The sequence below is a fragment of the Corapipo altera genome, unplaced genomic scaffold, assembly GCF_003945725.1.
Source record: "Corapipo altera isolate COAL_440 unplaced genomic scaffold, ASM394572v1 95, whole genome shotgun sequence".
NCBI lineage: Eukaryota > Metazoa > Chordata > Aves > Passeriformes > Pipridae > Corapipo > Corapipo altera.
The window spans coordinates 2,708,871-2,725,801 of NW_020884947.1; the positions used below are offsets into that span (position 1 = coordinate 2,708,871).

General features: G+C 41.1%; 1 protein-coding gene across 4 annotated transcripts in view; it reads right to left on the reverse strand.

Moving 5' to 3' along the window:
• Window positions 1-8,256: 8,256 nt before the first annotated feature.
• MXD4 (MAX dimerization protein 4) overlaps window positions 8,257-16,931 on the reverse strand; it is a 38,567-nt gene continuing 29,892 nt past the window's right edge. For all 4 annotated transcript variants that reach the window (XM_027662654.1, XM_027662653.1, XM_027662651.1 and 1 more), the window contains 3 exons: window positions 15,193-15,307; window positions 12,048-12,207; window positions 8,257-11,066 (listed from right to left, as the gene is read on the reverse strand). In XM_027662654.1, coding sequence (XP_027518455.1) covers window positions 10,918-11,066; window positions 12,048-12,207; window positions 15,193-15,307 — 424 coding nt within the window. In that variant the 3' untranslated portion in view covers window positions 8,257-10,917. The remainder of the gene's footprint in view (window positions 11,067-12,047; window positions 12,208-15,192; window positions 15,308-16,931) is intronic.

The window sequence follows — 16,931 nt, forward strand, 5'->3', positions numbered from 1 at the left end:
GTCCCCGCGGGGGCGCACGCGCACGCGCCCTCGCGCCAGGCCCGCTGATGACGTCAGGGGCTGCCACTCCCCTCAGGGCCGCCGCGGGACACGGATTGTGTCCCCTCAGCCGCGGCCTCTCAGCTCCCTTCGGCTGTGTCCCCTCAGCTGCCCTGGGTTGTGTCCTCTCAGCCGCAGTGCCTCGCTCCCGTCGGCTGTGTCTCCTCAGCCCCGGCCCCTCAGCTCCCTTCGGCTGTGTCCCCTCAGCCCCGGCTCCTCAGCTCCCCCCGGCTCTTGCCCCCCATTTTCCCCTTCGCAGCACACGGGAACTGGAGGACGGGGCAGACCTGAGTGCAACTGATGTCGCTCAGCGCTTTGACCGCTGGACCCACCAGCTTCCCCGTGCCTGTACCCAAACACGACGCTTCTGCCACCCGTGCCCACTGTTGCTGTGTCGGTGATTTTCACCCCTGATGAAAATCCATGGCCTTTATGTGCATGGATTTGTCTGATGTCGTCTTCAACATGCTGGTATCCCCCCAAAACTTCACAAGGCAACATCCCAGAACCTGCTGCTTGGAAAGGCACTTCCTATATTGTTTTTTAGCCCTTTCCAAAACCTGTCAGATGATTCCTGGCACTAGCATTGATTTTGTCAATGCCACCTCTGCATCTACCTTACCCATGGTATTCATGGCAACTTAGAAACCATCAGTACATTGCTCTTCAGCTTTGTCCTCTCCAGTTTGGACAATTCCAAAATTTAGCCTCTATAAAGGCAGTGCTCCATTCCTCCCATTATTCCAGATGTCCCCTGAACCTTTTAGAGCATCACTGTGCCTTGCTGGAGGTGCAGACATGAGACTGCATAGCAGAGTCCTAAGGTGTGAGGTTTTCTACAAAATCTTCATTTCCAGTGCCCTTCCTTACAGTGCTCCCTGTTTTCTTGGCTTTTTGGCTGCTGTGGCCCACAGAGTCACCAGAAAGCTCTCAGCATGGATTGTGGGACCTCTTCTGCATTGCAAGGGCTAGTTCTCAGTTAAGCACCATGTAAACTTGTCATTAACAGTTTGAGCATCCCTTATCAGCCACTCCTTGAGTTTAGACGTCTTTGCTTCCTGTTTACATTTTGTGTGCCACGTTTTTCTGGGCTGCCCTATTTGCCCTGCAATAGACTCCTTAAATTTCTCATTGAGTCATGCAAAGGGAGGTTTGTGCCACGTTTCTCTATTTGTGTCAGATATTATACCTGGACTTCTAGAACTGTATTTTTTAAGCCTTCTGGGTGTTTGTAGGCTTCTTCATTTCAAACTGGGCATTTAAGGGTTTTTGGCATTTTCCCCACTTTTGCATAGGTCTTTTTGGTCATTTTCTTAAAACTGAGTATCTGCTTTATTTGTCTTGATCTCTTCTTAGTGTTAAATTTAATTATATTGTGGTTGCTACTATTTAGTAGCTAATAGGTCTTGAATGAGATCCTCTGTACTGCTGAAGACTAAATTCAGAATGACTTTTCCTTGTGGTTCGTAGGGTCACTTATTCTAGAAATTTATTGCATCCAGAAATGTTCTCTATACATTTCACCCTGATAAGCATTGACCCAGTCCATATGAGGGTAGCTGAGCCCTCCCACTGCTTGTCCTAAGTGTTCAGCTTCTCTGATCTCAATGCAATTGTTGCAATGAACCAACACAGGGCAATGAGCAACCTTGCAGCTCAGCATAGCTAAGGCTAACTCGCATGAGGTTTTCTAGATCAAAATCAGCACCTGTATCACTCACAAAGTACAGAATGCTGATTTCTGGTATAATGTGGTCCATGCAAGACACTTTTAGATTAAACCCTGACCTGGCAGTGAGTTCTCCTGGGTAAAAGGAGCTGTAATGTTGAATTCCTTCCCATCAGAGTACAGCCTGATATGCAGCTGCAAGTTAGGCTGGCTGAAGTTTTCAAATTGTCTTGCAGCTGGGAGTGCATTGCGTCTTTCTGGTAAAGGAACAAAAGCATTCACCAGCTTATTTCATAAGACTGTGCTGTTTCAGTTCAGTCAGTTACTTGCAGTAAAATCAGCTTCTCCTACAGCAGCATTTTGCAGGGTTGTGCTTCACAGTATTGTGGTTTGGGTTTTTTTGTTTCATAAATATCAATGTTTCAGTGTTACTCATGCAAAAAATGCCTGAGTAAAGGCAAATTTTAAAGACCTAGAAAACTTCCTAAAATTCTGCCGTCCTGAGAGCAATTCAGCTCTTCCACTGAAGTCCACATCCTAGATGAAAGAAGACACATCTGATAAAAGACTGTCTGTCTTTTTTCTATCCAATTGTCTCTCTGGGTTGCTGCAACTAATGCCTTCAGTTCCCTGCGTGACTGGTTCCTCTCCCTCTTTCCAGACTCACATGGCTACAATGTCCCACTTCCCAAAACCTATGTCCCTGTCTGTGTAGCTGGGCAAGCAGCACTATATGCTCATTCTGTAGCTGGTTTGGAGCTACATCCATGCTGGCCAGTGGCCACCTCTTGAAAACAGTGAAGAGCTCAACTGGGCCACAATCAATGCAGGAAATAATTTGTTTTTCTTTCTACCCAGACAGGGAATTTCTCTGAAAGTTTTCATCATGGATTATTATTGCAGCTTCCATCCTATCTCTGATTTGTCAAATTTGGTGAAAATTAGCCAGAAGGTTCAGAAGTTATCAAGGAAAGGAGGAGGGGAACAGATGGACGAAAGAGGAGTTGACAGACAGCATGATCTCATAATCCCCGCTGGCATAGGAATTCAGGCTAGAATTGAAATATTTTAGGTCAGAACATTGTGCACATAAAATTCTCATTTTGAAAGAACAAGCCTCTAAAGGGAAACAAATTTTCATTTGTTAGACCTTCCATTGGCTTCAAGGGCAGAGATTAAACAACACACTTCCCCTACAAAGATGTCTTCAAAATTTCTTACAGCCCCTCTCCCCACCCGACCTCACCCCATGTGCTTCACTGTTTCCTTTTGCAGATCCTTATGGGTCAAGATTGTTTTTCTCTGATTCATTTTTTTTCTTGGTTGTGTTCAGTCAAAACATAATTAAAGGCTTACCTTACCCTTTTTTTCCATAATACGAGCAGTCATTTTGCATCTATGTCTGAAAGCTGGATGGGTTGCTGAGATAGGATACTGCCTTTGCAAGCCATTTAATGGTGAATTCCAGCAGATTAAGACATAAACATTTCTGGAAGGATGTCTGCAAGCTCTGCACTATTCCATCCATATCATGTTGTGTTTATTCCACTGCAAAATATGACATCACTGTGCCTGATACCTCAGAGAGTTCTTGGTTACCCATCATCCAAGGTTGTAATAAACAGCCACCAAGCAGGTGTCACAGCTGGGCAGTCTAAACTCTCCCACTGGGATACATCTGTCAGATGAAAAACTCTCATAAAAGTGGTTTGCTTGTTACTGCTTTAGGATTTGTTTTTGTTTGGGTTTTTGTTTGTTTGTTTGTTTGTTTCATGGGGGGTTTTATTTGTTTTTTTGTTCCGTGGAAAAAAACCCTCAGAGGAGACATGGAAATAGGTTTTTAGCTGGTGAACTGTAACTGTATTGAAGCTTTTTCATTTTGCATCATACTGCACGCCTGCTGGCAGCAGCAGGATGGTAGAGGTCCCTGCTGGAGATTGCTGGAGTAACAATCAGTCTTTGGAAACACCCTGTTTTAAAAGGTAATTCATTCCTTTAAGCAAATATATATTCTGAATTAAGCATGGCTTTTGAAGTGCCATGTGAACTTTTATTATAACAAAGTCATAAGACAGGAATTTGGCACCAGCTTGCTTTCTCTCCCAAGTGCATGTATCTTCTCTCCAGAGGAACGGTGGATTTCATTCTGAGACCTTGTATTCCCAGAAAAGCAGGTCAAAGTGATTAGATTTCTTCAGCTTTGTTGGATTCACTGCCATAAATATACAAGAAGCTCCTCCACCTTTGGGCTAACACTCCTATGTATTTAAACATGTAATGCACAAGGGGATTTGTTTTGTTCTAGAAAATGGTTTGTTTACTCGCCTGACCCTATTTTGAATGAGTACCCCAAGCAGGGCTGCTGAGCCAGGCAGTCTGCAAATGGGTTTTGTTCTTAAGAAACTGAACCCGTGTGTGGGAACATGCACTGGGACTCAGCAGGAACCTCGGCAGGGACTGTGCAGGACCACATCACTTCCTCCCACTTCCTTGCTCTGCTCCCTCTCTCCCATCAGCCTCCCCACAGCTCATCCCCAGTGGGGCAGCGGTGGCACAGGAGAGCAAGCTTTTGGGGGCTTTCACAGAGCTGTGGGGAGTATAAAACCATAGTGGGCATAAAGAAATCAGCAGCAATCTCTGTTTGTCCAGGCCCAGCTCTTCTAAGGCAGCAGTGACTCCAGCACTCTGCTCTTCCTCTGGCTCACACACCATAATCACACCTTTCTTGCCATACCACGGTCCTTAAAAACACTGGGTAATTCACAGTTTACAGAAGAATAATAACTGATAACTTTTCCATTAAATTCACTTTAAAGTACCTCTTTTAGAGGAACCTGATGGTTTTATCATTATGATTTTAATTATAATTTAAGGCTCTTTCTTATTTAAATACATTTTGACAAAATATCTTCATCCTGATAGGTAAGGCAAGCTCCTGGACATGAGGAAACCTGCTTTGCTTATAAACAGGATAGGACATGACAGATGTCATAAAAGAAGCTGTGCAGGTCATAAACTGTACAGGATTTACAAAAATAGTGTCACCACATTTGTCATAATTCTGTTACCCCATACAATTCTTGTGCTGAGAAAAGTGCTGTCACAAAATACAGCACTGCTAAAAGTTTGCTAGCTTTTTTCCTGTTGGAGATTAATTTACAGTAAGTTAGTAAGGACTGGATTGTATTTTATGCTTATTCTGTGATAGTGTTAATTTCAAAGAAAGCTGTGATAAATTAGTTTACTATGCTTTGCGCAGGAGTACTTTTACTGATTCAGCAGCTTAACTTACTCAAATCAAACATAAACATATCAACAAGCTACTTGCCACGATTTCAACTTAAAATACTATTTCTGTATTTTTAAGACATTGCTGTATTTAAGTCCAACATGTGTGACAAACACACACAAACCAGTGGATGTCACACCTTGCAGCTGAGAGTAATCAGTGTAATTCACAAAAGCATTTCAGCTCTGTCCCTCATCTCGTCTCTCCTAGTAACAAACTAAAATACTGATTTTTGTCTGGCTACACGTCACTTATGATCTGACTTTCATATTCAACAAAATACACATGCAGAACTTGCAGACTGCCTCTTAATGCTTTTTTTTCTGCCTTGTACAGAGCTGGAATGATTTCAAGCATAACTACTCAGAACAGACACTAATGCATTTCAGCTGGCACTTTGTTTTACAGGTTGGTTTGTCTTCAGAAAGGTAATAGTGGAAATTTATACAGCACCCATGGTTAGAGGCAAATAATATTAATAACTATTGGGGTTTCATCAGGCCAGTGTGTGTAAAAGAACTTTTAACAGCACTTCAGCCTCCATTCCATGCCGTTCATTTGAATTGCTAAAACTCAGTGAGCTCCTTATGAAATAGTCATTAAATCAATATGTAAAGATTTGCAGCATGTAAAGACTTTCAAATAGAAGAAACACTATGCACAAAAAAACAAACAATGACATTTTTTAAAAAAAACTGGATACCACAACAAAAAGGTATAAAAATTTGTATTTATATTATGATGAGATAATGATACAACACAGTACTCCGTGTGCTACAGAACGTAGCAAGCGCCATGTACGTGCGTACAAATGAATCTGTATAATACAGTAAAATGCATCTCACAGACTATGAACCACTCCTTTGGCTCTGGGACCCAGAGGCTCTGGCACAGAACCCACTCGTAACACCTTTAGGTAACAATTTCACCAGTAAGCAGCAGAAGGCTCTCAGTCAGTGCTTTACCTGCACCAAAGTTTCATCACTTGAACATCCGTATTGCACAGACCCTTCCAATGCCATAAATCCCGTGTAACCACAGTTTATGCCTCTCGTGCAAAATGGAAGAAAGAAATTCTGAAATTGGGGTGCCTTCCCTCTGCTTTGCCAATGGGCCAGCCTCTGGCTGGCCATGCCTCCCTAGGAATCCTTTCCTGGGATTATTTACAATACTTCAGGCAGAGAGAACAACCAAGGTGACCAAATGGTTTCTGGACTTTTCTGTTTCATATATCCCCTGGATTTTAATTCTGGGTGGTTACAGAACACACTTGAATGTTTTCTTTGCAGCTACCAATTAAGAACAGTGCTTTTAGGCAGTCACTTAAGCAAATTGGCTCATTTCATTGCTGGTGAAATTAATTTCTGGTGTGTTTGCCCCATTAGTATTTGTAGGGAGTACAGCTCTTCCTTAAAGGGTATCTAAAGAGATTCAATTATCCTTCCACCAATTTTGGAAAGTGCAAGTTAGTGCACTGTTACTGGCTCATACCACACAAGACAGTGGCCTCTACCAGTTAAAAAAAAAAAAAACACAACAGGTTTCTGAAAGAGTAATTTGTTTTGCAAACATTCCTTTATCAGTGCCATCATAAAATGAAGTGTATAAAATTAATATTACTTAATTAAAAACTGTGATGATGTGGCTGTTTTCAAAAATATTTCTTCTCCACAGGGCTGCTCTGTGAGGATCAAAAATTTCACCGCTAATTACCAGTCTGCCAAAAAGTTGGTAAAATGGTGAAATAATCACCTGTTCTGGGAGCAGAGACTGCGGTAAGTACCTCCAGGAAAAGCAGAAGTCCCCACCCTGGAGCGGGTCTGCAGGCAGAGCCCACAGTCCCACAACTTCACCTCTTTCCGTTTCTCAGTTCTCCTCTTTTGGCATTTAAGTTCATGTGCTGAATGAAATGGGTACAGTTGGATGCTCAGAATTTTATTTTATTTTTTTTACTTTTAATACTAATGTTGGTGGGCTGTGTGTGGTACAGCTGAATCCATACTCATCCATGTCAAAAAAAGTAACACACAGCCTTAATTCTATAAGTTAGATGCAAGTTGTGTTAGATTTTTATCTTTTTTTTTTTCCATCCCAAAGCTTACACTAATAAATTAGGATAGAAACTAATCTACAAACACCAGATGAAAAACTATCCTTCTCATGGATTTTTAGGGGGCTTATTATTTCTGATTTAATCCAGTAAAACTCTCTGAACCGAGTTTGTCCTTTGCACAAGACAATACAGGATCCAGTCTCTGGTTAACAATGTGTCGAAGAGTTTCTACTCCCAAACCTGCTCTTTTCAGAAGATAAATAAATCAGCTGCAATGGGCCTGGCAGGGTACAAGCTGGGCAGAGAGACTGGATGTGAAGGAGGATTCATCCCCTGAATTACAGTGGAGATTGTGCAGAAAAAGCTAACAATTTTAGGCTGGTTTTTTATGCCTCTCTGTGGTGATGACAGAGTGCACTCCTGGAGCTGGAGGAAGCGCTAATCCAGGAGCAGTGAGGAGGCGCGTATCCTCCCGACACCTGCCTGCTGCAAGGGAAAACCCTTCCTTTCTTCTCCACTCAGGAAACAGGCCAAACCTCCACGTCTCCATAAAAAGAACTTCTCGATGACTTCATCTCTCCAGAGCCCTTTCCACAGAGGAAAAGACCTAGCAGCCCTGTAATCTTGCCTCTGCTCCTTCTTTTCCAATGTGCTAATTGCAGGGGAATTAAGATGAACACTGGTACCTCCTCGCCTGCTAAAAGCACTGTCATGACACAACATGGCAGAGCTGCCGAGGTGGTGGCAGGATTTAATCTTGCAGCCAACAGTTTGCTTTTTGCAGTCATGTCGTGGTTACAGGTACAGTTATGTGCACACACAGATGCACGCACAAATGTCCAGCTTAAAAAAATTAATAACAGTAACACACTTCGCATCCCACGGGGTTACGGCCACAGGTAGCGCTGCACTGGCTGCTCAGCAGCAGGAGAATCGTGTCCCTGAAGGAATGTCAGAGCCCAACTACACCTGTGGGACTGCAGCTCTGCTGGGGGGGCCAGACCAGCCACCAAGCCCGACACTTGGAACTGTTGTGCCATTGCCTCTAACTGGGCTGCTGCTGTCTGGGGAAGCTGTGCCTGAAAATTCCACCTTAAATTAGGCTGCGCTTGAGGGAGAATGACACAGGCAGTATGGTGTCATTTTTCTTTACCAGCATAATAGCTCCCAGCTGTAATAACTGAAAAAGTAAAAACAAATAAACCCTTTTTATTTCCACTCAAGATTATTCGAGTAATTTTTATTGAAAATATAAGATCTACAAAGCCATGGATACCCAGCGTGGAAGAACTCATTAAGTTAGCACATTCATCTTTAAAAGGAAAATTTCAGGTTGACCTAAGGTACAATAATGTTCAATTTAAAGTCTCGTTTTTCCTTCTGTAAGTTTCAAATCTTTTTTCATTCGGAGGTTCTGTGCAAGAGCTGCTTGTCATGAAAGGAAACACTTTACAATCCATGAATGTGTTCATTATATAATAAATGAACAGCAACAATATACTAGCCTTTTTTTTTCCTGTTAACAGTCGTGTGTTAAAGTAAACTCTTTTTTTTTTTTCCATGATTTGGAAATTAGTTACATATGCACCAAAGGAGCTAGTAATTTCTGCTGCTTGTCAGCTACACACAATGAGTATATTGCTGTGTGCTTTCCCCAACAATGAGGATTTTAGTAATATGCAAGGTGTATAGAACGTAATACCAAAACCTGCATCACAGAAAATTGTTAATTGTTTTTTAATTCAGCTGCCAGAGTTGATAACCTTAGGCCCCTCCCCAGAGCCAAAGTAGGGGTGGCCATCCATTAGGTTATGTAAATTAAATGTATGTTTTCCTTGTTGGCAAGTTCCAAGCAGTAAGCGAGAGTGCAAACAAGGATCTGTAAGCTGCCACAAAATGATTTCATATTTCTACCCCGTGTTGTAAGAGCCAAAGGGAGGACACGTATGTCAGATGTTGAAAGAACAACTGAACCTTTGTTTTTGATCATTATGGTCAGTCTGTCATGAGGTCTTGTATCCAAATGCTAAAAATGGCACCACACTTGGACATCCCATAGCCTTACACAGTACGTTCGTGTTTCCTCAGCCACTGAGCGCTGGTCTCACAGAGACCCTGACTTTATAAGCTAACAAAATATAGATTTGGGTGCTGAAGAATCCAAGGGAGGGCTCATACAAAGACAATTAACCCTCGCACCAAAACCTAATGTTATGATTTTACTTAAAGCCACACTGAATCAGTTGTGAGAGGGTGAAGATATAAATACACACCTCTGCTTCGTCCGCAAGAAGGTGGACAACTGACCATTTGAACAGAGGGTCTTGAAACAAAGCTTAGTTGTCCTTTAAACAATGAAAAGGAGAGGCATACATAAATGGTCACCAAGGCACAATATGACAAAGGTGAAGAGTCCCTGAGACTCTGGTCTGGGTCTGTACCATTCCCCTCCCTATACAAGTAAATGAGAACATTTAGGAAAATATAATACAAAATCTCTTACAGGAAATATAGACTACACTTGCTAAAATCACTTCCCTAAAAGTCTTTATAGCTTTTTTCTTTTTTTTTTTTTAATTTTTAATTTTTTTCCTTTTTTTTTTTCCTTCCTTTATTTTTTTTTTAAAAGACCTTCTTTAAACAGGTAATGCAAAGACTGGTCCATTTTTTTCTTACCCGGCAAGCCAAGCTCTAATGACTTCACTAAGCAGAAGTTGTATTAAAATACATCTTCATAGTATTGCTACAAGTTGGGTAAATATGTTCTGAACAGCTTGATGAGTACTAAATAAACTTTGCTGTTTTACAGCATACATTTTCATTTTTTTGCACTTTTTTTTAAGAATAGAAAATGCAATTATAGTGTGCAAAAGAAAAAAAATAATTATCTTCTAGCTGAATACTGTAATCTTAAGCCATGCCTTCCATAAAAATGTATTGACATGTGTAAATAGAAGAAAAGAAAAAAAATACAAGCAAACAGATTTCATTTCCTTGCAAGGAAAGATTAACTATCACAAACTGGATCACTTGAGTTCTGTATTCTTCAGAGAAAGAAATGAAAACAACAACCCTTAAAACCACTGAAATGCTTCAGATGTCATCCATTCCACAATAACAGGTTAAAACTGCCATGTTGCTTTCTACTGCTCCCATTAACATGGATAGAATGATTTGCTGCTGGTTGGATATTGAGTACAAAAAGCAAAAGAAAGTTGAGATCATCCCACATGAAGTCATTATTAGAGCTGGCTTTTCCCCCATTTTGAAGTACAGTAGTGACTTGTAAATACAACCTTTTCTAAAGATCATCTGAGATTTGAAGATTTATCTGCCTGCTTTACCCAAACAACGACTGCTGAAAGAATTTGCTCTATGAAGCCCACTATGCAGCATTCAAAATATTTTGGGGTTTTGGTTTTCTTTTTTCATGAAAAAATACCACAAAAAGTAGTTTTTTGTATCTCTGAATCACTAACACATTGTAGATTCCATTTATTCTTCCATGTTCGAAAAATGGTTTCTGCAAAATCAAAATAACTGTCAAACTCCCTTAGCCATGCTTCCAACAGTTTGAATTTAATTCTTCTTGAATGGAATGACATAATTTATTTCCTTTAATTTGCAGTATGGCTACATCAAGCTAGCTTTAAGTCACAACTGTACCTAACCACAGTTCTCTGCAGCAAACCCATGATTTACAATATCTAATATTGTGGTTACAGTGCAGGGAACCGTGGGTAAGAAACCTCCATGTCAGAGTACTGTGGTTGGGGTTTCCCGGAAGAGTGGCAGTTGACACCTCTGGAATATTCATATATAAGTGCTTCAGTCAGATGGTCCTGAGTTGAACAGGTAACTCAGGCACTATGAGAGCCTGGCATTCAGTCTGCGGGAATGTGTGTAACCTCCGTCACTCGAACCGCTTTGCAAACTGTAGTGGTCTTCAGCATCACTGGCACTTCCAATACTGTCCATTTCACCTGGAGTAAACTCCATTCCTTCAATGTCTACTTCTAAAGAAAACATAAGAAGGCACATTTTCAGAAAGGCAGCAGCTATAGCAAGTAATTATGGGCCAGTGTCAATCAGCGTTCAGGTGGAACCTGAATCATGCTTCATTTTCAGTAATCAAAACAAAAAGAACTGGCACAGTAACTCCTGAGGAAATGATCATCTTGTCCACCTGAGAATTAAAATCCCTTCTGTCCTCAACCACATAAATACACTGCATGACATCAGTACCAAATGCTGTCCCAGAACTGTTCCAACCTGCACATGACACTGATCTAGCAAGAACCCGACCCTCAAAGGCTGTAATACTGCAAGCCCCATTCCTGGTAATTCCAACCCATACAGGTGTTGGCTGGCGAGGACTGTGGCGTGACCATCTGTCCCCAGTAACTGCCCCGAGACCGACCACTCAGCTCCCACAGGCCCTGAAAGAGCCTGGGCGAGTGCTCAGCACAGAAAAACTTCCAAATGGGAAACTAAGAAATGGCGACGGGCAGCTTCAAGAGCTCTGTCTTAAATGAGAACCAAATGCAGAGAACCCTTGGTTGATTGTTACACAGAAGATGCTTTAAAATTTCACAATAAATGATGTGGAATTAATTTATTCACACAAATGAATTAAGCCCAATAAGACTTCTTTTTCCAAGAGAAAATATTATGCCAGCCTTACCAGTAATTACACTAAAAACTCAAAACATGAAATGGTAATTGTTTAAAAAACTGGCAAAAACACACACAGGATAAATAGCTTCAAAAATACACACAGCATTAATAGCTTCAAAACTGATTAGAAAAAAGAACATTTTCCAAAGAATGTAAAAAAGTTGCAGCAGTTTTTTATTCCTCAAATAGCATTATGGAACAATTTTGTCTGGGTTTTGTTGAAAGCTCGGTTTTAGTTCTAAATGACAGTTTCTCGTTCCCCTACTTCCCTTTTCCTTCCTGCTCCTGTGAGTCCCCTTGGGAAGCCCTGGTTCAATTACCTTGTTCAGAGTCAGTGGATATTGTTGATCCCATGCTGTCAGTGCGGATACGCTCCATGCCCTGCACGGAGAGCTGCTCCAATCTGCGCTTGAGGTAGCGGTGTTCCCGCTGTAATTGTTCTTTAATATTTAGAGCTTTTCGGTCCTGTTCTTCCAATTTCTTAAAGGGAGAGGAACACAGTAAGCTGACTGCTTTTACCCACGTTAAAGCAGAAGTAACTTAAGGTCTTCTCATAAACAGTAATTTAAAAGCAATATAAACACTTTAATTCAGTTAAAATGAAATTTAGGAATTTAATTTTTTAGTTAGCATTCTGCAGAGGTCAGTACAGTTTTGGCAGGCTAGGTCACAGCTGAATTTGTCTCACAATAAGATATATGGATGCAGGAGAAAAAATTAATGAAAGAAAAAAATCCCTCAGAGACTCTCCTGCCACTGGCAGATATTCCTTGGCTAGGGCCAAATTATTGTTGCCTTGGTTGTGGGGAATATTTAAATCATTTTATCAGGCAAAACTGGCATCATCTTTGATAACTTGAGTGCAGCTCAGGTTTCAGTGAGAACATAACACCACTTTAGGTGAAATAAGAGACTTATCTATCACCATAAAGGAACCATCCTGAGCTTTTGAATGCTCTCCCTCCTACCACAAGCCATGGAAAATTTTAGTATTTAAAAAGCTTAATAAACAATAAGCAGCATTAATTATATATAGCAGGAGGAATTTACTAACAATTCTCTTTATTCTTAGATTTTTTTCCTTGAACCTCTGCAGAGCAAATATGATAATTCTGTGATATCTCCGACAAAATCAATGGTACGAATCCAAAATTTCTCAGCAAACAGACTGTGAAAGGATTTTTCCACACTACCTAAAATCTCCCCTCTGATAGAATAACAGCAGGTATTAATTTTGCAAATAAAAAGAATACATGCTGCACAGTTGGTCCAAATGCAGTAACAGAAGTAGCATCTTTTAATATTTCAACTGAACCCTCTTCCAAATCACTGATAGCTGGGTTTGACGGTATAATTAGGGAAAAAAGTGTAATGAGTAAGATGGGATTAAAAGCATGAAGGACACACAAATCAAACCACCTTTTATTACTAAAAAAATTATCTAACTGATGCAGTAAATTACAGGTTATAGCAGTAAAAGCACTTATAAGAAAGAGCAGACTTCTCTGTGAGCTGTGTTTACACGACTACTGAGATTTAGGAGATGTGCAGGGAGTGAATACAGCTGCTGACAGTGTCTCTCCGCCATCTGAATGAACCTGGGCTTGGTTTTCTGAGGAGAGCAGGCTGGGACAGTGCACAGCAAACCACAAGCAAACCCCTCAGAGATTTTGCTGTTCCAGTGCAAGCCTGAAATAAAAGCATTTCTCTCTGAAAAAATAACTAACACTCTTAAACTGGGCAGTTTCCTGGCTGAATGAGATCTATGCTCTTCAGCCCCCTCCCAGGCAATACACTCCGTAGAAATGCATCAGAGGTGGATACACAATGTTAAAATAAGAAAAGGGGTTGGTACATCCATGTACACAACAAACCAAATGTGCCCAATTGATCAGATTTCCTCTTCCTGTATTTTCCTGGCTGCAATCCCAAACTCTAACAGCTATTTTAGGAATGAACTCAGTGATTCATATCCAGGAGACTCAAAACTGTCCAATCTTTCAGAGTAAGTTTCAATACATGGGGGTGTGTGTGAAAAGTTCAAAACTAATGACTGTGTTAGAAATGGGAGCCGGGCACAGCCATGCTCTGGCAGTGCAGCGGGGAGGGAGCTGACCTGACAAAGAGGAGCAATTAAGTGCCAACCCAGTTAGGGCAGGTTCAGTTAAAATGTTAAAAAGAAAGTTAAACTTCAGTCTCAGTTTTCAGAAAATGAGTACTTGGTACTGTGCGCAGTGGATTTGGAAAGAAGCTGTTCCTAGCTTTTTTTATCAGCAGCTGAAATGGTAACTACAGGGCTAATCTCTCACACTCGCCACTTGTAAAAACAGTTTTTCAATTTGTATGCATAAGCCCATGATAGGGGGGCAGCCCAAGACAAAAACCACATGCAGTGCCTTTCACGCATGTTAGCCTGAATTATAAACAAGAGGCCAAAATCTCAAATGGTAAAAACAGGGGTTGCCCAGCTGGAGTAAATGTGCTTAGAAGAGCTGAAGAAGTAGCTCTGCAGATCTGTTCACACAAATAGTTTTGCTTAAATTAATCTTTAATTCTTCATATGAATTACATTTCTGTAACTGCAGTGCATCTTAATGATGTACATCAGCAGGCTGTTCTCCAAAATATGCTAAGATTACTGGCAGTGTTCAACCTTTCCTGACACTTTTCTTGACCTGTTTCCCTGTAACACTGAAAAAAATGCCAGATGAGTAATTATAGTCCTGGACACAGCAGCAGAAACCTGTTCTTTAACTTTTACATTTGAATACCTCTTTGTCTTATTTCTGCACATAACCAGGTTCCCTGAAAATGACAGCAGTGAAAATGGGAGTGAAGGTGTCTTTGGAGAGAGGAGGCCTAAGGAGTGATTCACTTTGAATTACCTTTGCCAATGTAGAACCTGCACTGCTGCTGGATCACAGGTGAGATTTTGGGCTGTTTTTTTTGTTTAAAACTTGTAACAAGTGGAGTCAGCAACTAGCAGGAGATTGTATTTAATTTGGGGGTTCATTTAAATGTTTAAAAAATGCTTCAGAACCTGGGTGGATAAGGCTCACTAGTAGCTATAATCCTTTTGACTCTGTTATTTTTTTTCATCATGAATGGATCTGGCTTTTTACATTGAAAGCAATGCAATACAATGTTACCTTGCTCAGTCCTTAAAAACCAAACATATTAATCAACAGCTTTGATACATATATATTATTTTTTAAACTACAGTGTAAATAATTACATTAGTTTGTAACTAAGCAGAAATGACTCTTTTATATATCTGAGACTGCCGGGTAAATTGCAAAACCTTGATACTGTGACTGAAATCCTTGCAACTAATAAAGGCCAATATATCCAGAACATTGGACATATGGATACGGATTTTGTGTGAAAATTAGTTTCCTCTCTATGGATACACATTCTGGAAGATTCTCCTTCAAAAGAAACAAAAACATGCGTGAATGTTTTTACCTTGATATGCATCTTAGCTCTTTTCAACAGACTTAGAGTGGTGTGTCTGGTGCTGTCCGGCCCGAGAGGCACAAGCTGTTTTAGCTGTTCCAAATATAGCCGGAGTTTAGCCCGCCTGCAATCATTAAAAACGGAGAGCGTTGTAGTAGAGTTGCACCCGAACAGCATATCCTACATGCAAACACCATCTGTTTGCAGGATCTCTGTGCAGGACTCGAGTGGCTTCCTTTCCCCTCCCTTTGGCAAAGTTTCAGACTGAAAGGTCACTTGAAATGCAATAATGCTGCTGGCACACTCAGACTGGAGTCTCATACCTGTGTTTCAAAGCAGTCTGCTCAGCCTGGTCAGTCCCATCTCAACCAAGGGGGAGTATGAGCAGAGATCTGAGAATGCCAGGCAAGACTGCACACTCAGCCCATGGCTGGGTAAGGAATTAAAACTGGGATCACACAGTGATTTCTGCAGGCAAAGACAGAGCTGTGGGCAGCTGCAGACCCCAGTTCCCCTCTCCCCATTCCTATCCCTGCCTGCTGCCATAGGACACACTCCTGCTCTGCAAGGCAAGGGCACCCAGGCAGCTCTGCACAACTCAGAGCTGTTCCCAGACGTAGTTTATCAATATTGTAACAGGAAGGTCCTGATGCCCCTTATCTTCCCTTCTACTGACCCACAGTCCCCCCGAGAAGGAGACATTCTTCCTCTCACTGTACAGCATTTATTATAAATACACAAGAGAAAACAGTTCCAGCCATATTCTTCAACAACTGGGTCCTGCTTCCTCTGTTACTGCTTTGCAAGTGTCACTACTGCTGCCCTCAACAATCTCTCCTGTACTGATGACATTAATCTATCAGCAAAAACAGGATGAACAAAGTAGTATTTCTAAAAATATCTCTTTTCCAAATCATCTCTCTTTGAGAAAGAGAAGCTGGCAATACAATAGTCCACGAAGCAGTTGCTTCAACTATCCAAAACAAGGCAGTGGCGAACCAAAGAACCACGTGTGAGTGTGTTTCTACAGCTAAATCCTAAAGAAGGTCTCTCCTGCTCTTAATTCACAATTCTTGAACAGGAATCCACATGGTTCAATGAGACATAAATGGATGCTGAAGCACTTCCACGACCAACATGGCTACTATTTTCCTTTCTCCCAGCCTGTTACAGGCTGAACAAAGCGATGACCTGGAGCTGACATCCCCCCCACAGCCATAAGAATAACTGAAGCAGATCTCAAGGGTGAGATGAATAATCATCTTTTTCAAATCTGCTCAATGCTGCATGAAGGAAACAAACATTGCAGGGAACTCAATGCTTCTGGTCGAGAATGAACTTTCTTTTGAACAGTCAGTTCAGAATCACAACCCAGCATCAGTGTTTGAAATGCAGCTGAAGAGGATTTAATATGCACCAAATGACAAATTACACATGTGTAATTGGAATGATTACGGCAATGTGAAAACAACCTGAAAATTAATGGGGAAAAAACCCAAAGCAAAATAAAATCAAATTTAAATACAGAACAGCGATGACTACACACTCACACATCTAGTTCTAGCTGCCTAAAAATCAGCAATGTATTAGGCAAGAAAGAAAACAGCATCTCTATAAAACTGTCAATTCTTTCTTCAAGCCACTTAGGGAAAAAGGAATATTGCTGAAAATGTGATTCACAGGAGAAAACTAATGACAGACCTTTTGTTTAGGCCTGGGGTTTGTTTTTAAATACAAGGCTCTAAACT